A 24,658-nucleotide genomic window follows, 5' to 3' on the forward strand; every position below is an offset into this window, starting at 1 on the left:
AAGGTTCTTCCTTGTCTTAACAACTTTTATAATAAAATGTAGCAGACAGCAATAACTAAAAGGAAACTTTTTAATGCGTTTCAGATGTGCCTTTTCTTATGTAGCTATCAAGTGTATTAATAGCTTTGAAGAAATTAACATCAGTGAACTCTCTCTATATATAAAACCTTGTAGTAAAAGCATAAGATGAAATTGCTTTAACTCTTTACTTGTAACTATAAATGATAAGAATTTGTTATCAGATAATTCATATGACAATTCAGATGTAACCAAAAGATGATATTATGATCAATTGCTAGTTTGGAGCTACACATTGATATGAAGCTTACATGCAGTTGATTTTACATTTAGAACTTAAAATTTGTAGGAACACTAACTGGGCAATTAAATTTATTCAAATATTTTGTGAACCATTTGTTCAGAGCTAATTTTTTTATAATTTATATGAAAGAGATTTTTTTTCCCAAAAATCCCCTTAAAACCAACCCTCATATCTCATTATCTGCAGATTACCTCATCTCTTATTTTCCTGAAAATACTGAGGTTCCTTGACAAAAGATTTCTTTTCTCTGCATTTAAGATCATATTATATCTTTTTATTTATATATGTTTTATTTAAGATATATATATATTTATATATTTATATATTTTTTATTCATATATCTTTTATTTATATTTTTTATTATATCTTTTATTTAAACATCTTTTTATTTATCTCTCCTTTAAAAATAAAAACCTTCTCCCCCCGCAAAATCCCTCTTTCGACAACTCCTTTGTTCCTTAAATCCTGCATCCATCTCTTCTTTTGCACTCTCACAGTGCACACAGATCCTCACCTTCTACTCACCCCTCCACTCAGTGGTACATGACAGACTTAGGCACAATTCCACAAAATCAACTCTCTCATCAAAGCCATCAAGGACTCCTCTGGTCCTATATTTCATGGTACTTATCTTACAGTACTTGTCAAAATTTTCTAAGTATCTAAGTATGTAAAAAATTTTCTAAGTATGAACACATGTTTCAGGTTGCTCTTTGGATATAGACTAACAAGTCCTGTTGTAAGACAAAACATTTCTTGAGCACTTGGTTTTGATTGTATTTTTATATATAACACAACATTCTTTTTTATTAATTGTTGGATTGATCAGTTGATGATCCAGGAAGACTTTTTTTTTTCTGGCATTTGCTGTACTGACAGTTGATGAATATATTACATAAGTTTGGGAAGTTTTGTTTTAGCTGATCTCTCAGTGACATTCTTGAATATTCTTGAGTATACTACACTTGTGTTATGTGACAAGCAAACAAACAAGCAAACAAACACTTTTTTTTTTTTTCCTTCCAACCTCTCTAGCATCTCTCTTAGTCTTCCTTGTGGCCTTCTGATCTACTTCATATTTTCAAGTTTATCTTCTTGTCCTTCTTGTCTTTTGACTTCTGGATGGATCTTGTCTAGTTTAGTAGTTTCAGTGAGAATCTCTATATGGATTACTTTTCACTTTCTCTCTCCAATGTAGAGCTTTCTGTTGAGCTCCAGCTTAGTATGTTAAATTGTCCAATAGAAATCTACACTATTCTATTGAGAGATAATATGTCACACTCAGTATGTCCTAAATCAAACTCTTTTATCCTGCCCCACACTTGCTCTACCTCCTATATCGTCTCTCCTCGCTTAGCTGCTCTGAGTTCAGGTTTTTAATCTGCAAAACAAGGACAATAAAACCTACCTCACACAAATGTTTTAAAAGAGAAAATATATGTAGTGTATTTTGCAAAGTGTTTGGCAGATGTTAAGTACTCAAATAGTTGAAATCTTGTTAACATTATTATTAATTGCAGGGGCTATATCTTGTGTATTACTGGGCCAAACATGTTACATGATACAGGGAAGGTTCTCTGTAAATATTGTAAGAGTGAATAACAGTAAATAAATGAATCAGTATTCATCTGAGGAGAAACAACAACCACAAGATATTTTTTTCCTATCATTAAATCCAAGATCTCTTCTCCTGATGGAGTCCCATTAAAGTTTGTTTCTGACACCGATCTCTTAGTCACCCCCTTTACAGCTCACATCTTCCAGTGGTCCATAATAACCAGCTCCTTTGGTTTTATCCTTAAATTATCTTCTGGTTTCTCCTATTCCAAAATGTCCTAAGTCAACCAGTCTTCCTAGCTACCATTCTGTATTTTCCATGCCCTTGAAAACCCTTCATACATTCAGTCTATATGCACTGAAAAATTGTCACCCACTCATTTTAACCTCCTTGTAATCAACTTTGCATCATTATTTCTCATCCCCAGTTCTCTACAGACTCCACTTGTCTTTTTATAGTTAATATCCTTGACCATTCAGTATTATTTGATAACTTTTGACAAGCACTTTTATTTTGTACCATTCTTCTGCATAGTGTTCTAAGCATCTTCCTGAGTTTCTTACTAAGGTTCGATCACTATATTAACATCTCTTCCTACTCCCTCTTGCTAAATCTCTTCTGCTTCCCTCTCTACTATCTCTCCTTTAGTTTCAACATCATGACAATGAGACATCCTTTTCGTTGGTTTAAATCTCTCTCCAAAGTTTACATTCAGCTGCCACATCTCTGGTTAAACAATCTCCAGAACGCCAAGCATGGCCAAAATTGATGTCAAATTATTCCTCTATCAGTTAGATCCAATTTATAAATCCTTTTTCTGGTTTTATGATCATGGGAAAGTTACTTAACCCTGTAATATGTCTATATCCTTATCTGTAAAATGGGAATAGAATAGTACCTATCTCATAAACTACTGTAAGGATTAAAGGAGTCACTGCATGTGATGTGCATGGAGCAGTTATGAACATATTAGAGAAGGCACTATATGCATGTTAGTTATGTTTAACAAATTACCTTTTGCTTTTTTTGCCACTGGTTCAAATATGCAATATTCAGTTCTTTCTAACCTCAGTCTTCACCATTCTATTCTCTTTGCTAACGTCCTAGTTCTTGTTCTTCTATTCTCCACTTCTTTACTATTTTTATTATTTATGTTCTTAACTTATCTCTGTGCTTTTAGCTACTACACTTTTCTACAAGAACTGTCTAGCTTATCCTTTCAAGTTCCTTATATATTTAATAGACGAGCTTTAAGTTGATGAGAGTTGTTTTCTTTCAATAACATTGCCTATACATTTTTGGTACAATTAACTATTTGTTGCTTTCCATTTTCTCTGCCAAGTAGTTAATTTAATGGTGTAACTTCAGCTCCCCTCACCCACCCTTCCTACTTTTGTTAAGCACAAACATGTAACCATAATGACAGCACAAAACATGAAAACATAAGTAGAAAGGTTGGTAATATTTATTACAGGCTACGTTTATTGCAGCCCATATTAAGCATGGACTGTCATGAGTGTGTAACAGGAAAATTAATCGTGGTTTTTCTCCATGTGCAATTTAACACTTTAGAGATGACAGCAATGCCTTTTAGACAGAGAGAGAGCACACACTATAATGAGAGGAAAGTGGAAATATGATTAGGGACACCTTTTCTTGGGAAAAACAAAGTTACCAAAAATGTATCGAATAAAGCATTAAGAGAGATGGAATTTCTGTAGTTTGATTCTGTAAAAAGACATCCATAACATATAAGCACACCTCAAGAGGCTAGATTTTAAATGAACAATAAATTATTGTGAAGTTTTTAGAAATGTATTTTATTTATTTATTTTTAAGATTTAAAAAATTACATCTTTTTTGGAATACCTTTAGCCAGAAACTAAAGTAAAATATACCATATTCCAAAAATACACTTCCAGAGACTACTAGAAAGTAATAACTTAGGGCTAAGATTTTCATTAGGTTGTAGACTTTTTTCCTCTTGTGAATAAAAAGTTCATTTTAGGAAAAGTAAGCCCTACGTTGTTTTCTCAACTTCTTAACATGTGTTAAATCCACTGAGTGAGGTCTTTTAGTCACCAGAGACTTCTGGAAAATTAAGACAAGCAAGTGAGCCTGGAACTCTGAGAATAAGGAGCTTCAGTTGCCTCTTAGAATTCTGTTATCAGAGAAATTCCATGCCCAAGAAGATATAGGGTATTTTTTTTTTTGCTTGTCTCTGAAGCTCTTGCTGACCCAATGACAGTCTTCTGACTCAGAATCTACCTAAACCTGGCTTCTTTGGACCTTGCCTTCTGAACTAATTAATCCTCATGTGAGCTACCTCCTTTGAAACTTGTCCCACTTGGCTATAGCCTGATTTCAATTATAGTTGTTCCCCCACCTCCCCAGCATATCCGTGGCCTGGTTCTCCAAACCGTGTTCTCAATAATAAATTTCTTACAATTCTAAATTCTGTGACTTCTTTCTGAGTTGGAGTAAGAAAGTAGACCAACATGAGTAAGCGCTTTTTCATATTTCAAGTTAATTAACATAATTTAATTGGTGCCTGCCTCCCGCCCCCAACCCCTGCCTAGTTTCATGAAGTAGATGTTACTCTCTTCATTTACACTTGAGGGAACCTGAACACAGCATTGTTGAGCAATTTACCTAAGGGTTTGCAGTTAGTAAATTGCCTAGGTGACATTCGATCCATGCCTATGTGAGATTTCCATCATACTTTCCTGCCTCTAGTGACAGATATTTGGAAATTAGTGTTAGAATAAACATTTAGAAGGAGAATCTGGAAGGTAGAACAGCAATATGGAAATTGTTCTTTACTCTCCTCCATAATTGTCAGTGCTTCCATAAGCCCCTGTTAGTCTCTTTCTATCAGTGTTTGAAGATAATGTAAACGTGCATGTATATGAAGCAAATGTACTTATTATTTCCATAGGAAATCATTATTGGGAGGAAGGAGGATAGCTAATAAGCTTCTGGTGTCCTTCTTGGTGATTTAAATTGATTGGCTAATTTGTTCTACCAATCTTCCTGGAACTTGAAGATAATTATATTGGTCTTTAATCTCGAGGATCACCCCTTTCCTTTTTCCTTTATAAAGGCAGATATTCCAATGGCTCCTTTCTAGTTTCCAGGAATTCTTACTTATTGAAAACAGTTGATAATGCACTCAAATCCAGTTCTCAACTACCCTGGAATATATCACCATGTGCTACTAAATTGGACAACATAAGCAGGTTTTCCTTGAAACTGTCCTTCCCACTTTGTTTCAATAGAAATTTTCTTTGTTGTACCTTTCCATCTATCAGAAATGAAATGCTTTCTTGGACTTCCTTTCTTGTAACTGGAATTCTTCTCTCCATATTACAAAGATTTATTTTTTCAGGCCAAGACATTTTCTTGTATTTTCTCAAAAATAAGTTAATTAATAACTTAATAAATTAAAACTTATTTTACTGTGCTTGGCACTGTTAAGTCTACTAAATTCTTTCAGTAACTGTATACAGTAAATACTATTTTTGTCCTCATTTTACACTTAAGGAGTCTCAGGAGCAGAGAAGCTCGTATTTGTCCTAAATCACAGCTTGAAAGTGACAAAGTCAGATTCTAACTCAGAAAGTTTGAGGCTAGAACCCACAGTCTCAACCATTATGATTTTCTTCCCAGCCTCATTTTCTTGCTCAAAGTTCAACTTAATGCTAAGAATGTAATTCAGTTCAGTAAATTCTTATCAAGACTGTTTATATTAAAAAATTTTAAATCCAGTTTAATATAATAGTATTCTATGTTTTGTATACCTAGTTAACCTAGATTATGTAGTTTTTCTTTCCTCCTTTAGCTTTCCTGTACACACCCTGATTAATATATTGTTTATATCTGATCTTTATAAGCATATTTTTCTCAAATTTAGAAGCATTTTCAATTGTGATCATTTATTTTTTAAATCTGTAACATCTATGCCATCTACATAAATTAAGCATCAAGGACCTTAGTAGTTGATAAGTTATTGTATTATTTTTCTTATCCTTCATAGACCTTCTGCCTCTATTAAGCAAATTTACATAGATAATTGGTTCTGGGCTAGCAGAGATTTGGCCCTCTAGGGAATATGTGGCAATGTCTGGGGAGATTTTTTTATTACAACCACTTGGGGAATACAGGTATCTATTGGGTAGAGGCCAGGGATGCTGCCAGCCATTCTATGATGCACAGAATATCACTCCACAACAAAAATATAACCACCTCAAAAAATGTCAGTCGTAAAAAAATAAATAAATAATAAATAAATAAATGTCAGTCGTGCCAAGACTGAAAAATCCTGAGTCCTAGACTATCCCTGGGGCCTTTTACATTAGCATAAAAACTAGGAATAGGCTATGTTTTTTTGTTTTTGTTTTTTTCTCTTAGGCAATTGTCAGTGGTTTGATTGACTTTATTTATGCCCTACTCCAAAATACCCACCCCCCAAATCCTCTCACCATTTCTACTGTTTACCAATATTTTAATTAGAAGCCAGTATGTTAGGTTTTCTTCCTTTAAACCATAAATATATTGATGATAGCAGTGACTGACAAAATATCTGTGAAATTTTCAACCAAAAATTTGCTTAGCTCAGTGCTTTTACTATGCTATTGATGTTATTTGCTAAAGTACATATCCAGACTTCACTCATTTATCAAAATTTCAGCATCTTATAATGCAAACACATTTGTCTAGTATCTTAATTTCCAGTCCCTTTAGATATAGTCTTCTGTCATCAAGAACAAGTTTCTGGCTGCTATGAAATTGAGTTGCTTTTTTCAAATAGTTTGAGCACAATTGTCCTTTAGTAAAATAAACATGGCTCTGTTATTTCTTAATGTCTTCCTTAACAAGTATAAGATTAGACTACATCTCACAAACTCCCATTGGGCAGCACTTAAGAAGTGAGTAACATTTCTGTCTGACTAAATCAAGTAATCCCAAATGTAAGTAATTTACAGGAAGGCATCAGGGACTGTTACAATAGACATATTGCAATATGTCACTGGAAATCAGCATCTCCCCACATGTTTGGTCAACAGCCAGATGGAAGCTTTTATCACATTTATTTAATCTGAAATACACATGGTAATTACACTGGACCTTTGATTCAAGGCCCTATTAGTGTCTCAAGAGAAGTCAGGAAATGAGTTTGTCAGTTGCAAACTGATGTAGTCCTGACCCCGGTAGAATTTACATCTATCACTGCCTAGACTAGAGTATTGCTACAAATCACATTGTACCTCAAGGAAGTAAGATAAGTAAGAGCTTCATTAACCTATGTAAGATGAGAAATCAGCTCCTGATTAGTCCAGAATATCACTTATTCACCTGTTCACTTATGTTACTCCAGTTGGTCTCCCTCCAATGAGTGGTGAGTGAATAAAATGCAATATAAATTATATGGCCAATGTCTCACCAAAAAAAATTACACGAAGCACAAACAAAGGCACATTGAAGCAAAATACTCCCACATTTCTAGTCCCAAACCCAGGATCCTGAACATCTGTGACACTGAAACTTAGTGGGTGTAAATATATATGAGGTTTTCCTTGTATTGGTGATAGAAAAAGAAGATATCCCAAAACACATTTCTCAGAATTTTCTAGCTAGGAAAATGCTAGATAGAAAAACTTTAATATTGAATGAGTTAATCCTGACTATTCTAATTTAGTATTTTTACTTAGCACTAAAGCGTGAATAAACAAAGCTGAACCATGTTACTATGTGTAAAAAACCATTGAATTAATATACCTGTTAAAAGTAGATGGAGGTTACATCTGGAGGGTGGGGTTAATGGAAGACTTCAAATTAACACTACATTTTTCTTTATATTTTGAAATTTGTATTATGATTATGTTATTTTATTTTGAAAGTCAGAAAAAGGAATTTTTAAAAAGAATTCACACACACACACACACACACACACAGCCTTCCAAAGTCTTCACAGAAAATATGGCATTTTCTAACATATTTTTTATGTTTTTCAAGGGAAAATGTAATTAAGACTGAAATTCATAAAGCAGATGATTACTAAAAAATAGGTTTCTATTAATGTAGGATGATATAACTAATGAGAAATAGTTAATTAAATCATATGCACATTCTGAAATGACTTCAAAAATTTTATTGCTTGATCAAAACTATTAATGGCTATTACTGTTGTCCTAATAAACTTGCATAGGATTTTTAAAATTCTAATTAAAATGCTAATTAAAAAACATAAAATCATCCTGTCAATAATTTATCTTTTTTTTTCACTTTCAGCCAGTACAATATACACCATAGCTATTTTGCGACTCTCTCACATCTCAATTGAGAATGTCTAAGTTTGGTGATTTCTTTCTATTGAAATCACTACTATCATCTCAAATTAGAGTAGATTTTGAAAAGTATCAATTATATAAACAAGAATAACACATATTGACTATCTACTCTGTGCTGGGCACCATGCTAACAACTTTCCAGTCAAATCCCATTTCACCTTCATGACAATTCTATAAGACAGGTGATCAGTAAAGATAACATTTTACAGAATAGTAAACCAAGGTTCAGTGAGTGTAAAGTAAATTGTTCAGGGTCATTCAATCCATACTTGATAGAGTCCAGTTTGAGCCTTTCGGACTACAAGAGAAGATTTAATTGAAACTGTGATTCACTTAGTGTCACCTTTTTATTGTATTTTTGGTAAAGAACTGTTTTAAGACTAATTTTGGGTTTTTTTTTCCTCTTTTATACTTACAACAACAGAGAATCTTACAGGTAATATATACTTAAATTTCTTTTCATATGTAAAGTTAAAAAACAAACACTGATGAGTCAGTGAACAAAATGCAGAAGCGGATATTAACATTTCTGGTGCTGAGATGTATGTAGCCTTACAAGATGACCTTGAGAAAATAACCTAGTTCTTTGTTGTTTTTTTTTTTTTAACATCTTTATTGGAGTATAATTGCTTTACAATGGTGTGTTAGTTTCTGCTTTATAACAAAGTAAATCAGTTATACATATACATATGTTCCCATATCTCTTCCCTCTTGCATCTCCCTCCCTCCCACCCTCCCTATCCCACCCCTCTAGGTGGTCACAAAGCACCGAGCTGATCTCTCTGTGCTATGCGGCTGCTTCCCACTAGCTATCTGTTTTACGTTTGGTAGTGTATATATGTCCATGCCACTCTCTCACTTTGTCACAGCTTACCCTTCCCCCTCCCCATATCCTCAAGTCCATTCTCTAGTAGATCTGTGTCTTTATTCTCGTCTTACCACTAGGTTCTTCATGACCTTTTTTTTTTTTTCCTTAGATTCCATATATATGTGTTAGCATACTGTATTTGTTTTTCTCTTTCTGACTTACTTCACTCTGTATGACAGACTCTAACTCCATCCACCTCACTACAAATAACTCAATTTCGTTTCTTTTTATGGCTGAGTAATATTCCATTGTATATATGTGCCACATCTTCTTTATCCATTCATCCGATGATGGACACTTAGGTTGCTTCCATGTCCTGGCTATTGTAAATAGAGCTGCAATGAACATTTTGGTGCATGACTCTTTTTGAATTATGGCTTTCTCAGGGTATATGCCCAGTAGTGGGATTGCTGGGTCGTATGGTAGTTCTATTTTTAGATTTTTAAGGAACCTCCATACTGTTCTCCATAGCAGCTGTATCAATTTACATTCCCACCAACAGTGCAAGAGTGTTCCCTTTTCTCCACACCCTCTCCAGCATTTATTGTTTCTAGATTTTTTGATGATGGCCATTCTGACCGGTGTGAGATGATATCTCACTGTAGTTTTGATTTGCATTTCTCTAATGATTAATGATGTTGAGCATTCTTTCATGTGTTTGTTGGCAATCTGTATATATTGCTGTTGTTTTCTTGATGTGTTATCTTGCAAGGCAGTTTGAACTCTTGGTGAATGACAGATTGTAGTAAAGAATGCAGAAAAAGTGATATTATATGGAGGTAAGAGAAAGGGGGAAGAAGGGAATGAAACAACACTCCATTTATTAATAGAAACAGAAACAATTATGCTGAATTTGGAAAAATGATTATGACTACATTAGGTTTCTAGTCACATTAGAATATGACTTATCTTAGGTTATATATTTAATGATATTTATGAGGGACTTAATCTCTTCCTCTCAATTGCATGTGTATTGCTTAAGTAGAGGAAAGATGTAAGTCTCTGTCATTAAAATTCTAAGACATTCTTAGGTATTAGGTACCACTTTAAAAACATTTTAGAAACCTACTCTTATGACCATAAGACATAATTTAGAATATAGAGTACAGGTATTTTAATGTCACCATTTAAATTTTTCATCAGTTTCGTTTAAATGACCTTAATGAATGCATCTCAGAGTTTTCAGTTAGGTCTTTTCATTTGTATGCTTGGACTACAAAGTGTTGTGTAATAATTGTTAAAATGAATAATTACCTTTTATGCATAACAGGAATTTAGGCCCACTGCTTTTTAACAATGATGTAGGACAAAATTTTACATACAATCATACTTCATATTAACTTGTAAGGGCAGAATTATTTTATAGGCATATCTGCTACTCATTAATATTTAAGTCAATTTTCTCTAAAGAATTTGTTACAGGTTTAGTTAGTTGCATTTTGCATACTTATTTCTTAAAATAAAAAAAATCAGTCCATTAATTCATAAAATATGCAAATGTCATGTATGCTTAAACTGAAAGCATTATCATAACTTAAGCATGCTACGTTTTGTACAAACTTTCTTTTCATTCATTTTGGGAACAATGGAGCTTATTTCATACTCACAAACATGAAAACAACTATTTCTGTCATTATATCAGTGTCCAGATCTGCAGGCTAACAATCTGATTATCAAATTATTAATGATGGTGAGGATATAGCAACTCCTGACAGGTATTAAATATATAAATTATGTACAATGGAACCAGTTCTCTAAGAGTTAACTACACTGAGGTTTTACAGTAATATTTTTCTCAGAATTCATGTTAGAAGAAATTACTAAATTTGATACAGCCTTCTTGCAAAGTTCTCCCTATATTTGGGTAAGTAAATCTACTCAATAGATCTAAGAATAATAAGTGACATTCTGAATTGCTTTCTATAATATAGCATTTGAGATATCTGAGTACATTTTTTACTATAACTCACCAATTAAGAGACTGAATTTTTCTTCTAAGTCAATAATTTAAACTCTAAACACATTTCTCTACACTACCTTTTGGGTCTAAGTAGATCTATTTGTGATCTTGCCAAATCTAGCCACCATTTACAACTTTTGCCATTTTGGAAAATAAATTCTGTATTATGGGGTGAGGAGGAAACTCAATGATTCTTGGTCTTTGACACTTCTCTTCCAATTTCCTCATGGAGTGATCTCAGAAGAGAACACAACACAGAGCGAAGAATCTCGAGAAAGGAATCCCTTTGAAACTTGGGAAAGTTGTTCACTACAGCATTTCTGTTTAGGCATCCATAAGTCAGGCAGCTAATTTTCAATACATATTAGTCATGATATATCCTCTTGATAGCACTTCTCCTCTTGTGAAAATACTTTCATACCTGTCTAATTCAGCTTGCCTTAGGTTCTGTTTTCAGTTTGGAGCTTGATCCCTAAGTTATAATGAAAAAAGCATTTATTAAACATTTGCTATAAAATCTACTAAATTTGGTATAAGACTAGTAACTATGTGGTAAGATTGACTTATGGATAAAATTAGTTAATATTTATTTAATAAATTTAAAGTAATAATGCTTTTAATAAATATTAATGAGGTATTGTATGTGTTGTATGTGACCTTTGTATGTGTTACCTCATATGATTCACACAAAAGTTTGTGTGACTCATATTACTATTATCCTGTGTTATGTATGTTATATATGAAGCAGAGAGGTTTAATAACATATTGGTCACACAACTAGTGTATAAAGGACCAATAAGGGAAAAATATGAGAGGTTTACTTTCTACTTGAACATGACTTTCTATATTAAAAAAATAAGGTAAGATTCCAGTAAGCTTAAGATTTTAATATTTAAAATATGCACAAGCCTTTCCCAATGGTATGTGATGGTCTCTCCTAAATGGTGAATATAGAGGACATGTACATCATATTTTTCTGAATATATTCATTATTGTAACTGGGGAACTGGTTCAATGACTATTCATAGTGGTTTTAAAAACTTATATGAATGCAGTCAATATGACTATTATAATTATCACCAGAATAATCAATTCAAAAACAATAACACAAGGCATTTTGACAGAATTGACTATTGATATTGATAGTACACACTTTAGAGCTGACTGGTTTAGAAGGGAAATTGTTTAGCAGCAATGGTATTATGTTTCTAGTGTATTGGCTTATAAAAAAATAAACATGTTTATACATGTTTAATCCTTCCCCACCATTTTAAATGTTTATTCTTCCATCCCAATTATTCATGCATATGGATAGACATCATAAACAATAAACTTTTTAGAATAATGTTGAGCATTATATTCCCACTATCAAACATTTATTCTTTATATTTTCTAAGTATTTAAAAAGTAAATCTTTCATGTTAGTGTTGTTTCCTCTGGAAGTGTATTTAATGTAATTATTATCAGGTCAGCTGCCTTTTTTTTTTGCAGTTTAGTTTAAGAAGATATGTGCTTTAGTCAAGATTTTACTCTTCTGCAGAAATCATTGTGTATAATTTATTTAACCTCTAGTCTGCTTAAAAATACTTTAATTCATCCTCTTAAATTTACAGAGTACATTGCCAAAATAGACATATGGAAATGTCATATACTAGTCATTTGTCTTCCTTCTTAATGGTTGCTCCCATTTATTTATTTTTTGTGTGTAGGCTGAGACCAGTGATGTGCAAAGAGTTAGGTATTGTTGACATTGATGGCAAAACAGTTCCAAGTTAGAAAGATGTAGGCAACAGAATAAAAAATAGCAGCTTTTACAGATCACATAAATATAAAAGAAATTGGACACTGTAGAATGAATTTGAGTATATTTTTTCCCGAAAAAAACCAACATAAAAGTACAGAATACGAGGTTTTTTTTAAACAGTCTCTAACCTTATAAAGCTATTATTTTCCTCACATCCTATTTACTGAGCACCTATGAGAAATGACTTATATGCACAGATTCCATATTAACTGATTTTAACAATAACTCTTTGAGGAAGGCAGAGCACGTATATATACTTATTTATAGATGTAAAAACAAACTCTTAGGTCAAACTTATAGTTCTGAGTCTCATACTATTTCAGATCTTCTTTGATCTTAAGAGAAACTACTGTTTAATGCAAGTAAGTTACACTGTGTGTCACATGCCTGATGGATAATATAGCAGAGTTTTCCAAGCAACAAATAACCCCACATATACCCCAAAACTTACGTTATTCTCACTTTGATCACTTAGATAACCTTAAAAACCATTCCTCTCCTTCATGTCCCTCATGTTCTCACACAGGTAATCTTCTGGCAGGTTCTCTCCCCTTTTGGGTATCAGTGCTAAAAGAAGTGAAACATTTTGTGAAAGGCCCTGGTCCTAATAGCTATATTACTCTGCTGGTTGAGAGTCCTCTCTGGATTCTTAAAATTCTTAAGAGCTGAAAAATTTCCTCATTTGAGGTAGTCAAGGAAATACTATCCTGGGTTCACCAGAGAAAGAAAGATCAATGAAGTGAAGAGATTATGCTAGAAACTACTTCATCCAAAAGTATGAACACTTGTGGAGAAAGTTTCTACTTAAATTTTTGTTCTCAAGGACAAATGAAGTATCTTATTCAAGAATATATTTTGTTTGGGCTTAGCACATTATTAACTATTTATAAATACAAGTTAATAAAGTCAGTTGTTATGTAATTGGGACACCTATAAGTCATAACAAATGATGAGTAGATCTTGAGGGGGTAATTCTCAGAAGAGGAAATCTGTAGCTCAATGCATGAAATTAGTGTAGGATGTAGCAATACCTCACTTCTGTACATCTGACAGTCATACTTTGCTTGATGAAACATTTTATAAATTGATTATATCTCTAAGCTAAAAAACCTTGAAACGCCAAATTCAAAACGAAGCAAACAAAACAGTGACTTTATAATTATTGTCAAAATCTTTCTGAGTAGGAAGTCTATGTGCTATTAATACACAGAAATGTGTCGTGGCATTTGTTGTTTATGTGCTTGGTATGCAAAGAAATTTATGGTACAATAAATGCATTTTTGAGAGGAAAGGATAAGTGTTAAGCTTGCTGGGATTTTTTCTTATTATTGAAAACCTATTGTATGATGTAGCATTAATTTAGAACCCTTGGATTTAGAGTCTGAGTACACATTGTTTATAGTAAAAAAGTATGTGTAAATCACTATACGTACACAAAGAACAATATATTTTCATGTTTTCTAACCTTTAGAGATTGGCCTTACGTGTTTTTGTCAGAAACAGTAATTGTACATAAAATTAAAAGATAACAGATGACCTTTGAGTGAATATGGTGACATTTCTCTCCAGGGACTTTGCCAATGTCATATACTGTCAAAGGACAGTTTATTTTTCTCCATAAATTATGTATAACTATTTCTAATGTTTTAACCATAGTGACCCTCTTTCTGAAGCATTACTCTATTTAAAGAGGGGAAAGTAGAATCTTAAGTACATAAAAATATTCTAATTTCATGTTAGAATCAAATTATCCAAAACATTAGGTACAAATCTGGATGAGTCATTTTTACTTAGCAATAATTTCTAAAATATTTAGATATTAACAGTATTATTATATTTAAACAAATAATTTAATACCATGAAGGAGTAGCCATCCATTGCTCAGCAGAGCAAACTGGTATCTAAAGAACCCAATTCTGGCTGGAATTCAGTATAAGAATTGAATATTATCCATTCACTCACTCAACTTGCTTGGTTCTAAGAACTGTGTAAAAGTGCTGTTCCAGCTATATTACAAGTGTAAGACACAACTTTCATCTTCAAGAAGACATATCTTTGGGGGAAGATAAAACTAAGGCAAGTGAATTAATTCAAGAGATAAAACTTCTGAATGAAATAATTCATGGTTGATTGACATGGAGAGACTGCTCACTGTTATTTGGGTTTCGCATACCCAGAGAGAAGGAAGAATGTCTTACTGGAAGAAGAAACAGCACCAGCAGGGAGGTCATTTACCATGGAGGGGCATTGAATTCCTCTTCATGACAGAAGAAAAGAGAATACAATTATGTGAAAAGATAAAACGCTAGAAAAAATTACCTCAACAAATTCTTGTTCTCAAAATAGGAATCATCTGACACATATTTAAAACTGATTTTCATGAATATTTTTAAAGCTTTTCAAAAATTAATCCCAAAAGTTGCTTAGGCAAGCTGTTCCAGAGTTTATCAATCTTTTTATTAGTAATACTATGATTTTTTAAGTCAACACTTTATAGGCACTGAATAAAATAAGCCATTTGTAATACAGAAACTAGCATAGATTACTTAATAACTTATTCTCTCATTTAATCCTCACCCATCATCAGACTCCCACAAGATTCATTTGATCCCAGCTCATGTTATGCAAATCTTCTGCTATTCATATTCCCCCAACTTTCAAATATTCAGACACTTAGAATGCTTCACCATTGTTATTACACAGAGTAAAATTCCTAAAGGAGTCTTTTTAAAAATTGAAAAAGAAAACCGGTATCTTTCTACATAGAAGTTTATACTTTCCAACTTCTTTTCCCTCATATAACTAACATTTAGATAGTGCTTACATTACAGTGTGTCAGACATTCTTCAAAGCCCTTTATGTACGGTAGCACATTTAGTCTTTGACAATCCTGGAAAATAAGAAGTATTCACATTCTAAAGGTGAGAGGGTTAAGAAACTTGCCCAAAGTCAACCTGATAGTAGTAAGTTGTTTAAGGTTTAGTATAAACAATTTGTAAGTCCAGGATTTTGTGAGCAATTTCTTCTACTTGAAAAACTTTCACTGACTCCTCTGCTTCATTCTACCACTTTCCTTCTATTTATGTACAACATAATACAACATAGTTTCACCCCAATACTGATTTCATCTGGTGTTCATGACATCATTCACTGCATCTTAACCACTGTGAAACACTGGTGTGTGAGCAGAAAGAGGGCAAGTGTTTGCAGTGTAACTCACTGCAGCAGCTATACAACACACAACTCAACTAAAGGTAACTCATGTAAAGGAATTGATCTGTGCAGTCTTGGGTGTTCTGTTTGTATGCAGGCCATTGGCTGGGGATAAGTATGTATTATCCAGACTTCCCCAAATCTATTTTCCATTGCCTTAAATTTTCACATATTTCACGTGAGATAATACATGAAAAAGATCATACTCTAGTTTCTGTATGTCAGTTCAGGCTGTAACAAAATGCCATAGACCAAGTTACTTAAATAACAAAAATTTAGTTTTCACAGTTCTGGAGTCTGGAAGACCAAGATCAGGGTGTCAGCATGGTCAGATTCTGGTAAAAGCTCTCTTCCTGGTTTGCAGACAGCTGCCTTCAAACTGTGTCCTCAAAATGGCAGATAGAGAGATTGAGAGAGAGAGAGAGAGGGAGAAGCAGCTAGCTCTCTGGTATCTTTTCTTATAAGGGCACTAATCTCATCATGAGGGCCCCCACCATCATGACCTCATTTAAACCTAGTTTTCTCCCAAAGGCCCCATCTCCAAATACCATCACATTTGGGGTTAGAGCTTCAACATATGAATTTTGAGGGAGAAAAAATTCAGTCCAGAGCAGTTTCCTACTGCTTTTCTTTTTCTTTTTTTAAAAAAAAATCCTATTTCCAAAGTCTTAAATATCCTATATTAGTACATTCCCAGCAAAGAGATAGGAAATTAACTAGAATTGCTAAATATCACTTGATTGTGATGCAGAATAACTTTTAGAAAAACTAAACTTGAAAAACTATCTATGCTCTCTAAAGGTGATAATTGCAGTTTTACACTTATTTTTGTGAGTTTAATTTCATAATTTTTGAAACATTTTATTGCTAAACTGAAATTTCTCCATGAGTTTTAAATCACTTCTAAAATATATGTATGTATTAATATAAACTCCAAAATGAATGCAGAATATCAGTATAAGTGGCTTTATTGTTTAAGTGTCTGTTATCATGTACTCCAGTATTATATTTTGTTTAAATTTATTCTATTCTGCTCTTGATTATTTGTCTTGACATTCCATGACTCTGATGGTTGTTACTGGGGAACTACACTTGGTGTCTTTTGCATAAGAAGCACTTGCTTCTCTTCAGTAATTCATCTTTTTCTATTCATTCCAGTTTTTCCAACTCTTCTATTTTTCAATATTTAATTTAATTCTACTCCTGAACTCTGCTATTTAAATTGTTTTGTAGATAGTTTTTATTAGATTTTAGTAAAAAAAAAAAAAAGTAAAAATTTCTTAACCTCAAAAATAGGTGAATTAACATGTTTGTTATAGTGCATGTCCTTAGAGATTTATCATTTTTAAAAATTATAATTAAAAATACAAATTTGGCTTTGAAAACATTTATTTTAATATTTAAGGACAATCATTTTCTTTTAAAAATGATCTCAGAAACTAATTTTAAAATATTTACATAAAATGATTTTCATTCCAGTTCTTACCAAACATTTTATTAAAATGAGAAATCATATATAATAAAATACTTATTGTAAAATAATTTTAAACTTGGATTAAAAACTGTGCAGTGTTTTTGATTTCTCCCTGCTTTGACCCTAGAAAGTTAGATATTCTTTCTTTAGAGTTTTCACTTCTCATTTATGGGGACAAAACATGATAGACTAGACACTTGATGGTAGAAATCCCCAGTGATGATTGCAGAGCTAGAATTATATAATTTAGTACTTCTCCATGTTAAGATTTTTAAATAAAACTATACTTTAAGGTTATTTTCTACTCTTCTAAATATCAGAAATTACTAATCCTATATATTTTTATGTAACATGATTTTCTCTTCAGAGTCCTTTATTGAAAGTCCAGTAACCCTACCTGAAAGATGTTATGCTCAGAAAGACTTTTTTTGTTTTTTTGTTTGTTTCTTTGTTTTTTCTTGGCTGCACTGCACGGTTTGTGGGATCTTAGTTCCCCAATCAGGGATGGAACCCTGCAGTGGAAGTGTAGAGTCCTAACCACTGGACTGCCAGGGAATTCCCCCTCAGAAAGCTTTAATTCCACAATATTCATGTTTTATGCATTGTCAAGTACAAAAGATTTCTAATATATTGCCAAATCTATTGGAATTTACTCACTCCCATATTAACAGGCTAACTCCAGCAAGACTTGGGCTAATGCTTGATGATGAATAATGGCCTTGAAAGACACATGATGTATTTATCTGAATGATAATGCAGACTCAGCCATATGTAAAGAAACTTCGGAAGGCTGCACTTCATTTTTTTTTTTTTTAGCTTTTTTTTTTTTAACATCTTTATTGGAGTATAATTGCTTTACAATGGTGTGTTAGTTTCTGCTTTATAACAAAGTGAATCAGCTATACATACACATATATCCCCATATCTCTTCCCTCTTGCGTCTCCCTCCCTCCCACCCTCCCTATCCCACCCCTCTAGGTGGTCACAAAGCACCGAGCTGATCTCCCTGTTCTATGCGGCTGCTTCCCACTAGCTATCGGTTTTACATTTGGTAGTGTATATATGTCCATGCCACTCTCTCACTTTGTCCCAGGTTACCCTTCCCCCTCCCCGTGAAAAACAAATACCGTATGCTAACTCATATATATGGAATGCACTTCATCTTTTTATTGCTATGACAGTAGGAAAGGGATGAGAGAAAGGGTGTATAAGGGACCCCCACTGGGACTTAGCCATTTAAATTATGTATAATATTATCTCTTCATTGTTCAAGTGATCCTTATCTGATCCTCAATCTCAGTCACTTGTTTTAGATGCTAAGAATAGAAATTAATTAAGGACAGATTTTAGTTCTGAAAGTTATGGGGGAAAAATAAAATGTGTAACCAAAAATGTTAGTTTAAAAAAATACATTTACAAGTAGGCATGCAAAGGAGCATCCTCTAAAACCATATTATCTTTGAAATCTTAAAAATCCTAGGACTATATGTTGACTTATTTTTCTGATGAGATGAAGGCTAAAGGTTGAAATCTTTCCTTTATAAATTATAAAAGTGTATGCAGAACATTCATGATTAGGGTCAAATAAATATAGATGTTACGGATTGTTTTCTTGAAAGTAGTATGTATATATATAAATGCATTTGAAACCAGTGAAAATATATTCAATAATGAACATGATAAATTTAATTTATCTAAAACAAATTCTAACAGATCAATTTGTCTTTGTATAAGTTGTACAAAAAAGGGGGACAGACTGCATATTATGTGAGACTCTACTATGAAAGTGAAGATTTTAGTCAAAGTATACGAAATCAATGAAATCTTTCACCAAGAGTGATCTACATCTCAAGTGTCTTTCTCCAATCCATCCACTATGTACAGATATCCTATGATTCATATATCAGTTACAAAAAATAGTTTCTGTAGCTACATTGGTCTGCAGCATTATAACTGAGCAAGAATGAACACCAGCCTCAGAAAAGAGAATCTGTCTTCAAAACATCTCAACATTAAGAGTGAAAATAAGAAAAGAAAATGTAAGGATGTATAAATAGAATTTAAAAATTCAATTTGCATCCAATGGAAAAAGGTTTGCAATAAAAGAAGAGAAATAATATATACTCACCAAGAAAAACCATTTTTTCTGGATATTTAAATGGAATTATTATACTAAAATGAGGAAAATATTATCAAACTATCACTTTTTATTGTCAATCATATAAAACTGTTTAAAATATCTACTAAGTAAGAACAGAGTGAGATTAAACAGAGAGTGTAGTTAAACCAAAGTCACAATCAGTAACAAAACCCTTTAGGAAGAAATAAAAAGGAAAATCTATGATAGAAAATCAAATCATCTAAACGGATGGTAGGTAAACTTGGGAAATATAACTAAAACAAAATGTAATTTAGTAAAATGATTATAAAAATAGGAAAGAAAGAATGACATATATGCAACATGAAATATGGAGTTGCTACCAGTGCATAATTGGATTTTCTAAGAAAGAAAATGGAAAGAAGAACAGTTGTTAATCAAAAGTAGAGTAGGAAAAAAGAATTCTTAAGCCAAAAAACAAACGAACTTAATCTGAATTTAATAAAAAAGTAGGTTTGCAAATGAAGTCAAATTCTGACTAGAGACAAACTACAAAATATATTCAGCTAAAATATCAAAATATAATGGAGGAAAAGAACGAATATTCTGATAGCAATCATGCAGAAAATGTAGGTCATTTAGAAAATTGAATTATTTCAGATTTATCTTGAAGTAGAAGGAGGCAAACAAATCCAAATGATTTCAGATTTATTTGGTAGGAAAGGGAGGCAAAACAAATTGTCAAAACACTGACAAATTGTCTTGTATTATTATTAATTCAAAAAGATAAAATCCCGGAATTCTTTAGCCAGTTGAGTGTTTATTCACAATAAAATAATACTCAGATATTCAAGGTTCAAGGATGTTGTTATCATGAAATTTTCTTTTGACAAGATGTGTGCTTCATATGATCAAGGGATGATGATATGAATATCTTTACTATCTAATTTTAGATAAGGAGAAGCTGTAAAAGGAACTCTAGATATTGAGATGAGTAAAGAGACAAAACAATGTCAAAAGGAGGATGGTGGCTAGTCCATTTAAATTTTTGATGCATTTCTGAGATCATCAAAATCAGGACAAAATTGTCATTATTGTTAACAAAGCACTAACTAGAGCAGTAGAAAAAAGAAAATATAAAACTAAGGAAGTTTGACAGTCAGGAAATAAAAATGAAAAATATGATCTTGACAAGTACTAGATATAATGCTTTATAAAACAGAGTACAAAATATGAATGGAATAAAGAAAAATGAGTCATAAAGTTTAATGAAAAAGTAAGAATATTTTAAAATATTAAAATGTTTCAAAATATTAAATATTAAAAAGATTATTTTAATGGGAAATAGGATTAATGAAAATATGTAGGTCCTATATCAGAAAACTACACAATTTACTAAAAGACACTAAAGATTTAAATAATTGAAGTGTCATACCATTATCCTGGAAAATGCACTATATAAAAGAAAGCTATCTGTAAATTAGTACAATTCCAATAAGCAATCTGTTGTATTTTTGTTTCTTGCAAAAATATTCTGAACCTGATCTAAGACTTCTCTACCAATGCAGTAAAATGATTTTTAAAACTAAAATATTAGCCTAGGATTGCATATATAGACCCCCTCACATGGAATAGACTAGAATATGCAGAAACACATAAAATGGGTAGACATTTAGTTTATGGTGACAAAAATATTGATGAAAGAAACAATGTGGGAGACAACGGTCTGTCACAGAAGAATTAAAGTCATACTTTATGCTTTAGCCTCAAATCATAGACCAAAATACATTTTAGATAGATTAAAATAAAATAATAAAAGTGTTAGATGACAACAGAAATCTATATGTGTATAATCTTATGATAACAAAAGCATTTCAAATCAGGATCCACAAGTCAGACATCATAACACAAAACTTTGATAGATTTGATTACATAAAATAGTAAGACTTATCTATGGCTGAAAAGACCAGAAATGAAGGATATATAAAAAGAAATTGCTAAAAAATGTTCATCTTTTTATGGAGAGAGCTGTTAAAACAGAAATTTTGAATGGAAAAATGGTCAGGCTGCGTAAATAGGCATTCCAAAATTGATGCATTAATATGGGAAATAGTATTTAGACACATTTATGTTAACTTATAATTTACTAACACAAAATATTTAACGCTTTTCAATATTAGATTGACAATTTTTCTTTTAATTATAGTATCTGCTGGTAATACTATATGGGAACTCAGGGGCAGTTGGTGGAGGATGAATTTGTACAGTGCAATATAATTTGGCAATATTTATCAAAAGTATTTTAAAAATGTTTGTATCCTCTGATCCAGCAATACTACTTCTCAGAATTTACCTTCAGGAAATGACAGGTACAGATGTACAAACAAGAGTGATTTTTCAGCTCCCAAAAAGAGTGCTCAGTTCTGAGAGATAATCAGCAAATAAAATGGATATAATTTATGACTATCTGTATTTGGGAACTTGAGCAGGAGGTGGAATTTGAAACTGATTCTAAATTATCTAAGCTAGGAATAGGAATAGGGAATTCAGAGGCATGGCAGATTTATTTTTTGCTCCTTTTTTTTTTTTTTGAGATGGCCTGACCCATTCTTGTGGTTCTCTTATTTTCAACTTGCATCTCCTGAGATCACTCGGGAAGGTTACATGTGGGAGACATTTACTGGCTGGGCTTTCTTTCAGTTGTCTAGAACACAACTCACATGGTTAACATTCAACTGCCAGTGAAGCTGGTAAATGTCTAGCTCTGTTCACTGAAAGAATAGGAAACAAATTTGTTATTAGCTAGAAATCTCTGCCCCAATATAGCCTTCTGATCACCAAATATTTTTACACCTTCTTTTTCTCCCATTCAACCATTGCTAAACCCTGTCCAAAGAGATAACCTCAAGTCCCATCAAGCCACTGTATCCAACTCAAAGACCAAGATCCTCAAATATGCACAGTTCTCTTCATCATCTCTGGATATGTTAGTCCAGGGACAAATGAACCAAAACACAAGTTTCAATGCTCTTCTCCATCCCATACACAAAACACAATGATAGAACAGATTCAGGAAAAGCACTCCTTTAGATAAAGGCTCTCTTTTGGAAATAGAGGAAAAATGGGAAACACTTGAGTAGTCACTGATGCATAATAATTATGAAAATATGCCAGAGCGGCATGAAAAGTTCCCTCTGCCTTGGCAATAGTTATAGTTCTATGAAGAAACTAGACTCTCTTCTGTTCATTCTTTTTTGCTTCTTCCAATTCTACCTTACAGGAAGTTCAACCTTGTCAGTCATACTCTGTGGCCACATCAGAAGTGGGTGTTTGGTAATATGCCCTCTATGGGGACTACACAGTTTTTATAGGCCACTTCTTGCTTTCACCAAGTTTGGGAGTCCAGAGGTTGTTTGATGTTTCAATTGTCAGACTTTTCTTTCTTTTTCTTTTCTTTTCTAACTAGGTATATGCTTCTTTGGCACAATAGTTCCATTAAAAACACAGTAGACTCCTAATCTATTTGTCAGATTCTTGTGCCTGTAACCACACTTTAAGACTTTCTGAAAGTGGAATTGCCAGGCCTAATTTATTTTACTTTCTCTCTCTAAATCTCTCTTGTAGGCTATAAGCAGCTCCCATGAAGTTATGCACGCAATGGACTTTGGAGGATAGGCGGTACACTTAACCTGACTTTTGCCATAGGGCTGAGCCTTAGTGCATTTTGTTGCTCAGAACCTCAGTTTTATCTCTTATTGTGCAACTTTTATAAATAGTTGATTTTCCAAACTTTTGAGTACTCAAAATGTGGGGCTTTCTTTGATCTTTTCATTTCTGCTTGAAAACTGGCCATCCTCTACTGGTCTCAGCTCTTTCCTATAATATCTTACTAAAGGCAGAATGTAAAAGTATACTATTAATCTAATCTTTCCAACCACTTCCTTTAAAGTTACAAGTGCAACAGGCACTTAATCCTCAATGTTGAGTATTCATCTTCCTCCTTCTATCAATAACACAACACAGTTTGTAAACCCCCTTCTCCTTGAAGTATGATCTTCCCTTATATCAACTAATGTGTACTCTCCAGGATCTCTTCCTACCCCACTTTTCTCTCCTTCTCAGTCTACTCTGCTGGACACTCTTCTTTCAGACTTTAAATATGGGAGCTTCTCAGGTTTCAATTTTCAGACTTCTTCTCTCTATCTAGACTCTCTCCCTTGGGGAGTTCATCAATTTCCTTAGCTTTAAATAATATTTATATAATGGTAAATACCACGTTATAATCTCTAACCCCAGTGTTTCCTATGACATAATTGTATTTTTTAAATGGTATAGTTGTATTTGTCACATTAAAAATACACACACACATATTTTCAGGTGGAGAAGAGGAGAAAGAAAAGGCATGTAACTATACAAAATCATATACGTGTATTTGTTTATCCTGTTTCCCCCTTAAAATGTAAACTCAGTGGCAACAGTAATTTATATGTCAAATGTTATATTCTCCAACATTTTGTACATTATAGGCACATAATAAATATTTGTTGACTAGATGATTGGTGTAATACACATTAATAAAATTTTATTTTAATGTGCTAGTTTTCAACATAACTCATTCTAATGCAGATCTGTATTCTATGTCTAAATAACACACTAACTAGGACAATATTTTTCTCTGTTTTCTAGATCCCAATGCTCTGGCTGGCCAGACTGGCCCTGATCATGCTCTTATAGGAGGAATTGTGGCTGTAGTTGTATTTGTCACTCTGTGTTCTATATTTTTGCTTGGACGGTATCTGGCAAGACATAAAGGTAGGTTATATTTAATAAAGCATTCTTAAGTTTGGCAAAAAAATTCTAAAGACTAGCTTCATGAAATATTATGTGAGTGCATGTGTGTGTGTGTGTGTGTGTGTGTGTGTGAGAGAGAGAGAGAGAGAGAGAGAGAGATGAGGGGTGAAAGAGAGAGATCTAAATACTAAGTTATTTCAGAGAATTCTTGATTATTTTA

General features: G+C 32.7%; 1 protein-coding gene across 5 annotated transcripts in view; it reads left to right on the forward strand.

Moving 5' to 3' along the window:
• Positions 1-24,658, forward strand: part of CADM2 (cell adhesion molecule 2) — a 1,026,782-nt gene that overhangs the window by 994,579 nt on the left and 7,545 nt on the right. For all 5 annotated transcript variants that reach the window (XM_082392431.1, XM_082392433.1, XM_082392432.1 and 2 more), the window contains one exon: positions 24,334-24,459. In XM_082392431.1, the coding sequence (XP_082248557.1) occupies positions 24,334-24,459 (126 nt within the window). The remainder of the gene's footprint in view (positions 1-24,333; positions 24,460-24,658) is intronic.

This window comes from Balaenoptera borealis (genome assembly GCF_965194805.1).
Source record: "Balaenoptera borealis genome assembly, chromosome: 5".
In the NCBI taxonomy this organism is placed as follows: domain Eukaryota; kingdom Metazoa; phylum Chordata; class Mammalia; order Artiodactyla; family Balaenopteridae; genus Balaenoptera; species Balaenoptera borealis.